This window comes from Trichechus manatus, unplaced genomic scaffold, assembly GCF_000243295.1.
Source record: "Trichechus manatus latirostris isolate Lorelei unplaced genomic scaffold, TriManLat1.0 scaffold00048, whole genome shotgun sequence".
Taxonomy (NCBI): domain Eukaryota; kingdom Metazoa; phylum Chordata; class Mammalia; order Sirenia; family Trichechidae; genus Trichechus; species Trichechus manatus.
Window position 1 is genome coordinate 17,018,661 of NW_004443984.1, and position 13,375 is coordinate 17,032,035.

General features: G+C 39.1%; 1 protein-coding gene across 8 annotated transcripts in view; it reads right to left on the bottom strand.

Moving 5' to 3' along the window:
- The window catches only part of VPS13D (vacuolar protein sorting 13 homolog D), a 301,392-nt gene that overhangs the window by 204,325 nt on the left and 83,692 nt on the right, over window positions 1–13,375 (bottom strand). For all 8 annotated transcript variants that reach the window (XR_002824255.1, XR_002824256.1, XR_002824257.1 and 5 more), the window contains 8 exons: window positions 13,044–13,215; window positions 12,745–12,857; window positions 10,554–10,766; window positions 6,545–6,810; window positions 5,245–5,378; window positions 2,509–2,664; window positions 1,098–1,308; window positions 503–577 (listed from right to left, as the gene is read on the bottom strand). Coding sequence is in view for 5 of the 8 variants with exons in the window: in XM_023732177.1 (XP_023587945.1) it covers window positions 503–577; window positions 1,098–1,308; window positions 2,509–2,664; window positions 5,245–5,378; window positions 6,545–6,810; window positions 10,554–10,766; window positions 12,745–12,857; window positions 13,044–13,215 (1,340 nt within the window). In the remaining 3 variants the exon portion in view is untranslated. The remainder of the gene's footprint in view (window positions 1–502; window positions 578–1,097; window positions 1,309–2,508; window positions 2,665–5,244; window positions 5,379–6,544; window positions 6,811–10,553; window positions 10,767–12,744; window positions 12,858–13,043; window positions 13,216–13,375) is intronic.

The window sequence follows — 13,375 nt, forward strand, 5'->3', positions numbered from 1 at the left end:
GGGTTCCTCCAGTCTCAGTCAGACCATTAAGTCTGGTCTTCTTACTAGAATTTGAGTTCTGCACCCCACCTTTCTCTTGCTCCATCAGGGACTCTCTGTTGTGTTCCCTGTCAGGGCGGTCATTGGTGGTAGCCAGACACCATCTAGTTCTTCTGGTCTTAGGCTGATGAAGTCTCTGGTTTATGTGGCCCTTTCTGCCTCTTGGGCTACTACTTTCCTTGTGTCTTTGGTGTTCTTCATTCTCCTTTACTCCAGGTGGTTGGGACCAATAGATGCATCTTGGATGGCTGCTTGCCAGGGCCCACATTCTTATCCACTATAAAATACTGCTGCTCGTTATTTTTACTGGCCCAAGATTATATTCAGTCCACAGAAGACACAAGAAGGATCTTCTAAATACACTCCAGCTCTCTAAGTCACCTTGTGGGGATAGGGGAGGAAATGGGAAGGAAGCATATAATCAGGATAAACAATGAATAATGGAAATCCTCATTCAAATTACCTTGACACAACAACAGAGCTTTGCGACAATCATCCATGCTGAATCCCAGCTCCTGCAGTCTAGCTAGTTGTAACTCTAGGAAAAAAAAAATGTACGTAGGTTTTATAAATTATTTTATGTAAATTATTCCTCAGACTAATTTGGGGAAAAAAATTCAGAAACTGGTGACTAAAACACTTCATTTCTCTAGGCAAAAATGGACTCCTAATCAGAGACTTCTACTAAGTGTACCCTGATTTTAAGAACCTTTCCTTTATAGACTGTAGCTTGAAAAGCTTAAAACTGAAACTTAGTATTATCCATATATCTTTCGAAGAAAACTCTCAAAGTTTAAAACTAAACCTTAGCCTTATCATATAACGTTGGAAGAAATTATAAGAGGAAAAATAGCACAGGACAAATCAGTTGGTTTGTGGTGTTTTGTTTGTTTCTAAATTTAAAAAAAAAAAATTAAGAGAGTCATACTTATGACTTACAGTTATACTTAATGACATACAATTATACTTTAAACAATTTAATTGTGCAAAAGGAAACCTTTAAAAGTTAAAAAGGAAGGCTACAAAGAAGGTTGAGTGGGTCATAGCTAAACACCTACCCAAGACAGGATCTAAGGTATGTCTCGTCCCTTCTTTGATTTCCTCTCTGACACGAGATGAACCAGGAAGGTGACTGCTAACAGAGTCGGCCTCCAAGGCCACTGAGTCTGGCACCGCAGCATTAGCTTGCTCTGGGATGGATTTTGCAATGGCAAGAAACAGCTGAACATCATTATATGAGAGTCTAATATCCAGGGCTTGTAACTGAATCTAACAAAATAAAAAAGGTGGTCATTTTTTTAAAAATTGTATTTGGTTTTGCTTCCACACCTCTTACAAATATAACTCTTATTTTAAGTTCTAATTCTATAAGTTCAACAAACACTACACCAAATTTCTCATTTAGAAGACTGCAAAGACCTTGAAATTAAGCACTAATGAACATGGGGTAAGGTTTCTCAGCTACGAGTTCAAATAGTCACAAAATTATACCAAATAAAAAATACTAAGCTATGAAAATTACTAGAGCAATTAACGTCTTTCAGTGGGATGATTTTCATACAAGTATTAAAGCACAGGATCAGAGAATGGCTTTGGGGCAGACTACAGCCCTTATTAGCAACATCTTGTTCATCCATTTTGCTTTGATCTATTTAATTTTTTAAATCTCTGAAACCATCTGACCAACCAACAAAATTTACCTCTTGTTTATTCAAATATAGCCCTAGTGTGAGTCCAGTTTCACACCAATATTCCCTGAAACCCAGTCTTCCTCAGACACTAGCAACTGAGCTACTATTGGTAAAGGCAGTACAGACACCAGAAGTAGACCTCTCTAACCATGGTGGCTCTGGGATGACTGTTTGAATATTTGGCTACAGCGCTTTATTTACATTTTCCTTTTTCCTATGAGGAACCCCTCAGACCAAAAATCAGAATGGCTTTTCTCTTTCTCAATATCTACGGTCTGATCTACCAAAAAAATAAAACACCAAATTCCTAAGACTTCTTTGCCTGGTTTCATCTTCCTTGCCTCACCTTATACCCTCCTTACTTCCCTACATACCCCTTTGTTCTAGTCAGACCTGTATCTGTTTCACATATGCTGAGCCATTTCTGCCCCTCATTTTGCTTCTTCCCAAAGTGGAATGCTCTCATTCTTCTTCTCTGCCTATTTACATCCTTCTTCCCAGACTTACCTTACCTTGAGTTCCACTCACAATCAATATTACTACTTATGTCAAATTCTGCTTTCTGTAAATTTTTACAAAACTTTGAGATTATACCAGACAATTAAAATGTCTTTCATCCTCTACAAGATTACAAGATCCTCTAGGACAAAATCAATGTCATATTTCATTTGCATTTGCTGAAGAAACTAAAATCTTGCAAGGGCTCAAAGTAAAGAAGTAATGCCTGCACATGAAAGTGTTTGAGTGTATCAACGTTATATATTTTTTTCAACATTACCTCTAAGACAGGTGGGAAATCTTCACTATTGAATGCATCCATTAATCCCGAACTATTCTGATAAGAAGAATTCCCCACCAGCTCCACTTGAATTTGTACTGGATCAACAATTGAAAGAGCTGTATCATGCTCACTCCCTAGTCGGCATGAAAACACCTAGAAAATGAAATGAAGCATGGCAAGAATTAATGTCTGATTCAGATAGAGCCAGAAGAAAAAGAGACTATCTCAGAAGCAATGGGCCCTGTGCTATCACAAGAACCATGACAACAGCTGAGATAAATGTTGCGAAGATGAAGCTGGTACTCTTACCCGCTGCCAAGGGCGTGTACAGTGGTTCACCTCTAGGAAAGGTAGTTTAGCAATATGTGTCAAGAGGCTTAAAAGTCTCGCACCCTAGAATCTTACTTCTAGGAGACAGCCTAAGAAAATAATGTGAAATATGAAAGATTCACTGAACCATTATTTAATAGAAAAAAACGTTATAAGCAACCAAGCTTATATCACATCTACTCAATGAAATATTCTGTAGTCATTTAAAAATGACAGTTAAAAAGACCATATGGAAAGTAGGAAGATAGTTACAACACAGACTATGTGAAAATGCAGCCCAATCAAAATAGTACTATGCCATGAGTTTCTTTACAGGAAAGAAACACATTAAAATGTCCCTAAAGATTATGTCTGGTAAGATAGGTGACTTCTTCCTCCCCACCCCCAATTTTTGGTAATACAGTTGTTACTTTTATAAGTAAAAATAAAAGCATTAATTGTTGAAGCTGGGTGATAGGTACACGGGAGTTCATTATACTATTCTGTTTACTTTGTATATAACTGAAATTTTGTATAATAAAAAATTTTTAAATAAATACTTTTATGGGGAGAGGGAAGGGAGGGAGAAAAGAAGGAAGGGCCCTCATTCTAGAACCAAATTGTTTTGCATGCTCAAGAAGAGTACAAAGAGAAGTGAGAGCATTCATGTTGGTCTCCCTTGCCCCCCTTTTTGGGTGCATTTTCTAGCACTATTGAAAAACATGTGACACCAAGGTCCTTTGCTATATTCAACATTAGCTCATTATGCTCTCTTTATAAATTCTTCCCCAATGATGTATCAAGGAGGTTTTAAAATTCAGATCCAATTATGCTGCCTAAAAAACAAGACTAAAAGGAGTTTCCAGGAATCTCAAATATTTTGCCACGCAGTTTTTCTAAGACTTTGGAGCAGAAAAGTTTCATTTTTCTTTTTCCTTCAGGGGCTTCTGCTATACAAAACCCAATTGTACCTGACAGTTCATTCATCAATCACCAAGATTTTCCATTCAAAGCTGGTATTGTAGTGGCTTGGAAAGCAGATGAATTGCAATTTCATGACCAACTCACACTATACCAGCATGCAAATCCTTCCTCTCAAAGGGAAGTTTCTTTACATGAGGAAAATGAGTGGTCAAAAAGTGAAATCTCTACATGTCTTATCCATCTATACATGACCAAAATATATATACATATATATGTTTATATATATATATATATTTTTTTTTTTTCCATTGACAGTGAAAAGTTTTATTCAACCTCTGAGCAATACCACTGGAAAAGATAGGGCATGAGAAGTTGGTTGTAAAGGGAAAGGAAATAATGAGTAGATACTAGCTAGCCCTGACCAGATACTCTAACATTATAACAAGAGGAATGTTAGCTCAATGAATTTGAGAACATTTGACAGAAACAATAATCTTCTCATTTCCCCTCTGTCTCCACAACGCATAGCTTAAAATGAGGCAGAACAGATTTTTACTTATTACAGTACAGTGTAATTTACAGGCTACAAAGGCCAACCAGGGCAAATTTCTCTCTTCATGAGATTACAGCAGAACCTAAAGTACCACTCTTAGTGATCACTTGTCTAGGTTATACATTGTTCTCTAGAGCTGGCCTTTTAGGGCTGAAAGGATAATACATAAAATCCTTAACATCTTTTATAAACAAGCTTCTATTACCATGACGCTCTAGCTCTTCCTAAGGACAAGCACTCAGTGCAGGGAAGGGAAGACCACTTCCTCACCTCACAAATTCGCCAAGGACTAATCCTGCAGAGAAGCCCTGATGGCACAGTGGTTAAGAACTTGGCTGCTAACCAAAAGGTCGGCAGTTCAAACCCACTACCCATTCCTTGGAATCCCTATGGGGCAATTCTACTCTGTCCAACAGGGTCGCTATGAGTCGGAATCGACTCAACAGCAATAGGAATTTTTTTAGTCCTGCAGAGGAGCCCTGGTGGTGCAGTGGTTAAGTGCTCAACTGCTAACCAGAAGGTCAGCAGTTCGAATCCACCAGACAATCCTTGGAATCCCTATGGGGTGGTTCTACTCTGTCCTATAGGGTCACTATGAGTTGGAATTGACTTGACAGCAACAGGTACGGGTAGTCCTGCAGAACTAGAGTAACAACGAGGTACTTCATACAGTAATGGAGACTAGAACAGTCTCTTGGAACTTCTTGAGAAAGGACTAATGTAAGAGAAAAAGGTAAAGTCACTCTGTATATTTACAGTCTAAGATCATAGGACTAAATTTATATATTAGAATAACCTGGCAGATTTGAAGAGAGAACAGAGGCCAAGGGTCATCCAATTCCATGAATTATTTCCCCTAATGAAAGTTCAGGGGGTAAAGTTCTCTTGCAGATGTTTTTCTCTTGAGCCAAACATGTAGTATTTTGATCAACAAATAGACTCCTTACCTCGATGCCAAACAAACTTCCTGAAAAGGGGCGATCAACAAAACGGGGCTTATAGGTGAGCACTGTGGTGCCTTTCAGAATAATGGCGTTGGTATCCAAGCAGGACACATCTTCAACCACTACAAACTCCGTGCCTGGAAAGGACAGCACCGTCACTCAAGCTGAAGCTGGGAAGCTGGAAAACTCCAAGCTGCTGCAAACCGAACAACACATTTCCACCAGGGGAGAACATTAACCAGTAAGAGCTGTTTCTTCAGGGTGTCTAACGACATTGGACTTCATTGATGTCCTGAACAAATTCTCTGTATCTAGCCAGGCACAGCTGAGCCAACAGAGCATGCACAGGCAGACAAGGATCAGGATCCAGTTTCTCTCTTTAGAATATATTTTTACGCGAGTTCTCCTGAGAGGCCTAACATATTCAGAAGCAGAGAAAATCATCCTTTCTCTGAGGGATGATCTGTTTTCAAATCACAGCAATTTAAAATTCAGATACTAATGTTGGTCAGGCAGCATAAGGCACTATGTCACCTACGCAGCTGTTCAAGCTGTTCATTAAGAACGTAAACCAAGTTAATGCCGAAATTTATGAAGTCATTAGATGCAGATGGTTTTCTATTCATTTGTATATGGCAAGTTTACTCTGATTTACACTGTATGTTTTCATCAAAAACTGTGTATAGAATGAATTTTTGAAACTGAATCAGTTTAAAATGCATTGTGCTGATTAGCTTCTTCAAAACCATTGAGAAGTAGGCAGAGTATATCACAAACATAAAAACAAATAACACAAATACATACAGATGCACTAGAAGAGTACTCTACTTAACAAAAACCACAGTAAATCCATTTGTAAGAGACTATACTCTTTTTATACAGAAAATAACAATCCCCTCACTTACTTATCTTCTAAACTCAGATTTTCACATACCAAATTTGCCTAAACTTAGTAAGGCACGTCTGCTGGGGCTCTAAAAATCAAATAGAAAACTGAAGCCAGCTTTAACATTGGGGAAAAAAGCCAATGCCCAGGTGGGTACCCAAAAGAGTGCTCAGGCTGAGCATACAAACTAGGCTGGCAGAGGAGGACAAGAGACTCCTGCAGCCTTCAGTGTGGGTCAGGCAGTTCAGACCTGAAAACAAAGGTCAAGAACTTTGACACCTTTTGGTCTATAAAAGATGCAAATATGTAAGTGCTTGTGTCAAAAAAATGACAGGCAATAGCAAAGTTTTCTGTAAGACGCACATTGAACCTAACATCCAAATTAAGAATCAATGAATCACACCTATATATAATCACCTGTTACATTGACCTTGACCTCCAGGTGTCTTTCTGTGGACACAGGAAGGGAAGATCGTTTGGTAACTACCCCACTCTTCACAGTTTTGGGGACGACAGCAGATTCGCTGCTGGAGTTACGGTGGCGAGAAGGAGTAACAATATCTTGCTTCTTAATATCACTGGGAGTGTGGAGAAAATCATGGACTAATAGTAGCCAGTCAAATATGAGAAACACACGGAGATTGTTGAGAACTACTGTGAAACAGGAGGAATCCTTGGTAGATCTACAAGAAAAAAGATAGAAAAGAAGAAAACAGGAAAAAGGAACATAATAAATATTTCAATAATTGATAAATTACTTGGTTTCGGCAGGTGGTATTCCAGTACTTTCTAAACTGACAATGTCGAGTATCCATAAACTCTGAACACTAGCTTAATTACACATTTCTCAAAAGTTAATCATATTTTTGAACAAGAAACATGCATAAGAAAGCAGAATAGTGTAGTCAAGTGATTCTTAACCAGGGGTGATTTTGCCCCCAGGAGACATGTGGTAAAGTCTACAGACATTTTTCACTGTTACATTTGGAGGGGGTTGCTACTGGCATCAAGTGGGTAGAAGTCAGGGATGATGCTAAACATCCAGTAACGCACAGGACAGACCCCACAATGAAGAATTATCTGACCCAAAACGTCACTAGTGCAGAGGTTGAAGAACCTTAGTGTAGTGAAAAGAGCACAGGCTTTGAAGTCAGAGACCCAGGTTTAAATCCTAACTGTCACTTACAAGTTGTGTTACCTTGGATAAGTCACCTCCCTTCTCTGAACCTGTTTCCTCACTTATAAAATGAGAAATATTGTAAGAGATAAAGCACCAGGCATATAGCAGGTATCAGTTTCCTTCCCTACAGGCTATTTCAAGAAGAGTAATGAGATGCTCTTTCTCTGGTATCTAGAATCATTCTTTAAAAACCTCAAGTTTATATACACTAGATGGTTTCTCACGGCCCTGGTGGCACAGTGGTTAAGAGCTCAGCTGCTAACCAGAAGGCCAGCATTTGAAATCCACCAGCCACTCCTTGGAAACCCTATGGGGCGTTCCACTCTATCCTATAGAGCTGCTATGAGTCAGAATCGACTAGACGGCAACAAGTTAAATGGTTTCCCTAGTTGAAACCGCCTGAGAGTCCAGATCTTTTAGCCTGAGAAGGAAGACAAACAAGATGACAGTTACCATGGTCACATCCCCAAGCACACTGGAGGCAGCAGGACAGGGGTTGGGGGGGTGGGAGGAGGAAAGGGTGGACAGTAGTCCCCAATACCCCAAATTCCATATTTGAGGTGAAGGCCCAAGGAGGAGGCCTCAACTCCCAGTTTGGTTAAGAGGCTCATTCAGGACCTATGAGTAGGCACAGCTGGGTAGGACAGAAAAAAAAGAAGAAGAAAGGGCTAAGGATACTTCTCTAAGGCATTCTAGGTTGAACCTGATTCTATAAGCCCAAGAGAGGAACTCTGGGGCTCCAGCTACTAGGTATGTGTGTACCTAGTTCCCTGCCCTAAAAGGAGCTCCTATTCAGGAAAAGCTGATTTGGAGACACTGCTAAGGCTGGCTTCTCTCGTCCCTCGTTTCACCAAAACCTGGCTCAATGCCTCCAGAGAAAGGACACAATGATGCATGTCTCCCTCCACACAGACCCAACGTTTTCCACAGAAACACTTTCCCTTTAGTAATAGAAAAAAAATGTTGCCCTCAGTAAAATTTTTCCACCCCATTTTGAATATAGATTGTCAGAGCTAGCCACTCGCTGGAAAGTCAAAATATGTCTGATTCCTTTTCTGGAAAGTATTTCAAGCCTTTAAACACTGTGAAGTGATTTATATTTGACACACAAAATCCCAACAGAAGAGTAATTCTTCTTGAGACACAGAAAGTGTTCAAAAGTTCCAATCAAGACAGCATTTTAACCCTCTCACTAACAATGGTATTTCTGTTAGCAAGAGCCAAGGTAAGGCTTTTATCATTGACTCCAAGAAATTATACACCAAAGGGGGATACTTAGAATAATATTTCTAGGCTCCATATCCTCTTATATATTAAAAATGTGATAGGTGGAACAACTAGGGAGACCTAGTGGCGTAGTGGTTAAGAGCTTGGCTGCTAACCAAAAGGCCGGGAGTTCCACCAGCCGCTCCTTGGAAACCCTATAGGGCAGTTCTACTCTGTCCTACAGGGACGCTATGAGTCAGAATGGACTAGACCACAATGGGTTTATTTGGTTTTTTTTTGGGGGGGGGACAACTAGTTGGTAGTTTAGGAAATCATATCAATAATAATAATGAAGCAAATCCAAAAAGAAATTGTTTCTGCAGATGGACCAAATATGTGTGAGCCTCTTATTCAAGTAAACACCATCTTCAAACAAAGGAAATGCAAATCACAACCATCTTATCCGACCGGCGATCAGCCCAATAACTAGAAACCTGGTGGACCTGAGGCTGTTAGAAAGGACATGGGCTGCGAAGTCAGAGACTCAGGTTTGAGTTCAGATACTTCACTTACTAGCTGGGTGACCCCAGAAGAGTTACTTACCCCCTCCAAGCTTCTACTTTTGCATCTATAAAATGGGGAAGAAGTCACCCACTTTGCAGCCTTGTTGTGAGAGTAGAATTAACACTAGGCAAAGTGCCTGGCTCACTGTAGGGCTCAATAAAAGGTAACCAGCATTCTGTTACTGAACCCTTAAAAGTTCATACAAGAGTTTAAATGTCTACTTTGCTAGACTTTCTAAGGGTACATGGAGAGACCATGATCTCTCCCTAGAAAAATCTGAACCCTGAGGAATTCAATGAACAGCTCACAGAAATGTCATGCATATATAAATATATAAATACAAGAATAGTCTTGATGACCTTTTTTTTCTTTTTTTGCATAACTACCAAGTTTTCCCTAGCTTTCCTACTTATTGACTTATATTTACAACACGTCTGATGACACTGAACATTAATTGAATTAAACTGACATCAGTTTCAAAGATCTCCTTCTGGATTTTCATTGAAGGGATTCTTTAGATCAGACCTAATTGTTCAGTATTCAGCTTTGTGCTCCTTAATCATCAAATCTCACAATAGTATATCATAAAATAACACAAACTACATCAGGAATAACAATAACAGCTACATCTGTGCCAAGAAGTATGCCAGATTTATCTCATTTAATTGTTACACCGGCACTATGAGATGGGTACAGTTATTTCTATTTTACAGAAAAGGAAATTGTCGCTCAAAGAGGTTACCATATTTTTATGCAAATAACACACATTACACGTTTTGCCAACTTCGCAACCCGCGTATGTTATTTTTGTAAGCATTATATGCATGGGCATGTTATATGTGAAAAATAAAGTCAACAACTTGTCCCAGGATGCATAGCTGCGAAGTGGTAGATCAAGGTTTTGAGCCCAGTTCTGTCTGATTCCAAAACATACGCTCTTTCCACATACGACACTGCCTCTCATAATACCAGGAAGAAAAGCAAAATCTAGTGCAAAAAGGCTAAAGCTCTTTATATATAGTGAAGCGAGTCAGCAAGGCTTAAATGGGTAAATAGGCAATTCAAATCTAAACCACCTTTCCTTCGATTATTTGTATAGCCTAAAAATTTTCTGTTTCATTTTCCCTTTCTTAAACCAGCATAATTTCTTCCTTCCCTAAGTTGCTCTCTATTAAAACAGTTTACAGCTTACAGGGAACAAGGAGGTTCATTTTACGGACCTGGCTCAATTGTGAAGTACTTTTTTTTTTTTTAAGGCAACAGAGACATCTTTTGGCCGATAAACGAAACTGCAAGATTACAGGAATAATATGTTAATATACAGAACACTAAACTGTTAAATCATTATCTATTTATCTATTCAGTGATTCCTCAAACGCTTTGATGTTCTTGAGCCAACATGGACTTGACCTGCGGGCCACAAATGGAAATGTCTCGACAAAGGAAGGTAGAGTCTCAAGGGCTGGATCCTACTACCTGAAATGTAGTTCAATCTGAATGGAACCTTGGGTAGTGCTGCTGTTCTTGGAGGGCTGAAAGATGCAGTTGAACACGTTTGTCATGCCAGGGCTCGTCTTCTGCCCAGCATAGCGGGTGTCAAAAGCCATCATGGAATGGGAAACCAAGTTAACGGACTTGGTTTGATTGGAAAAACTCTCATAGAGCAATTTACATTTCTTGAAGTCAAATCTAAGAGGGAAAAAGTAGATAAGATGTTAAACGTAACTCTTCCATTTTACAAAATTATGTAAGTTCAAGAAGATAACACAACAAAATCATAAATATATCAAAGTTCTAAGAAGAACAGCTTTCATTCAGAGATATTTTGTTGATTTTGTTATAGGAACAATCAAAACGGTTTTAGTGTTGTTGGGCCCTGGTTTCTTTCTTTTCCATTTCCAAAGAGATGATCCTGTCCATAGGAATTCCATAAGGAACAATAATACCACATATTTATTATATTTTGGTTCATCTGCATTCCCATTTCCCACCATAAGTCTAAGGCGGTCATATATCTGTAACAATCCCAAAACTCTTTCTAGTCCCTCTGGAATTCAAAATAGAATTGCTTATTTAACTTAGGGTCCTCTAAGATCAAGAAATTAATTTTCCTATCATGCCCTCATAGTCCAGTCTTTCCTCTTATCAACAAATAGCCTTCCTAGAAGATGGTGTCTCCAGTCTGCCTGGAATTTTTACATAAGACCGTTATTGCTTACTGGGAACAACCAGAACAAACGATGCTCCTCTTACAGAGAAATAATACAACTGATCCACCAACAGGAAATGCATTTGGAATTCCCTTTTTTTAAAAATAGAGGAAGTGGTGGTGAGCAATTCATACTTAGTATGATCATGATAATGTGTACAGAATTATAAGCCATTCTGTGTTGAGAAAAACTAAAGGTATAGTCATCAGGAAAAAAATGCTGGATCGCCAATCAGCCTGGGACTCCAGCTTCAATGTACCACACTCTCACCAGCTAATTAGATACAGAAGATGAAAAGCTTTGAAGAAAAAGACAAAATAGAAGACAGAGTAGCTCAGTGGGGGAAGAAACTAGCTCTGAAGTCCTGTTTTCTAATATTGGGTCTACCACTTTTCCAGCCACATGACCATTTTATGCCAGTCAAAAATTTTATCTGGAAAGAGGCAATATCTACCTAGCTATCTTACAGGGTTGTTAAGAGATCAAAATGAAAAATAAGCTTATTACGTGTGAAAGTGCACTGTACTCTTTAAAGTTCTATATCAATAATTACAAATTCATGTCAACAGTAACCAAGCAAGTGATATAAATAAGTAAACTGCTAGGTAAAGCACATGCCTTATCTGAAGGGAGCAGGCGCTACTCAGCTTCCAGATGCTTCCAAGTGAGAATATGGGCCCAGTATTGCCAAAAGCTTCCAATTTTTCTAAAGAAATTGAAATCCAGACTTCCTATATGAAATTCCCAATTTTTAAAATATTGGCTACTAAGTTAGTCATTAGTGTTACTCACCAAATAATTCTGGGTCTCCAGGCAAACAGTAAGATTGTACTTCCTGGCCCCGTCATTGTGTGGGACTGTGTGATTAGTTCTAGCCAGAGAGATTTGCCAGAGCATTTTAATTGTCGTTCAAGATCCCCCTAGAGCTCTTGTTTTCCTCACTGGCATATCAAGATGCTGGTTCCTGTCAGCCTGAGACACTACAATGAGCAGAACACCCCCGAGACCCAGAATGGACATGTACTTTGAGGGAGGAATATATCTTCATTGTTTTAAGCCACTGGTAAGTGCTCAACTGTTAACCAAAAGGTTGACAGTTCGAATCCACCAGCTGGTCCATGGGAGAAAGATCCAGCAATCAGCTTCCATAAAGATTACAGGCTTAGAAACCCTACGGGGCAATTCTACTCTGTCCTATAGGGTCCCTATGAGTTGGAATTGACGCAACAGCAACAGGTTTGTTACAACAGCATAACCTAACCCACTTTGACTGATGTAGCAATGAATTTAAACTTTTAAAAAGCACTGTGTAGAGCCATCGAGGCACTTGCAGACCACACGCGGCCTCTGGACTGCCACTCTGCAACTTCTGCTCTACACTAATGCAGAAAAATGCTTGTATTATTGGCATGACTATTACCATTATTAAAAGTAAAATAATACCAATAAAGCCATACCTGGCTAGGGACCCAGTACCTTCTTTGCCTTTCGGATCTTTAAGCTCCAGACTCACATTTACCATATCAATGAGGAAACACATGCAAGTGTACACTTCTCCACTTAGAACAGTCTGCAAAAGAAAAATATCGATCAATTTCTAATTGATGATGTCAATCTAAAAAGTCAGTTAAGATGACAAGAAATCTAATTTGCTTTGTTCCACCTTATTTCCCCAGGTGAGTCTAAGGACTATATACATAGGGTGACCATCAACTGAAACTGAAACATCTACAGAACAACATAAGGTCTCACTCACATGAATTCTTGGATCTTGTAAATCATAAGGCCGCATAAATTCCTCTATGGGCTCTCCGAGGTTGTTCTCTAGTAAGCCACGGATCAGCTTGTATTTATACAAATCCAGGGAGCAGTGGACTGAGGATAGGTTGCCATGGATAGATATGTCCGGCACAGTATGACTTATTTCTCTATGGAAAAAGAAAACGGTCACTTTCACAAACAAATCACTAACTTAACACTGACACAGATCACACCCAAACATGTCAGCTAAACTGTACCCACCTACATCATCAACCAGTTAATTTCTAATTTCCAATGACAAAAATTTCAAGTGGTTCCAAATGAACC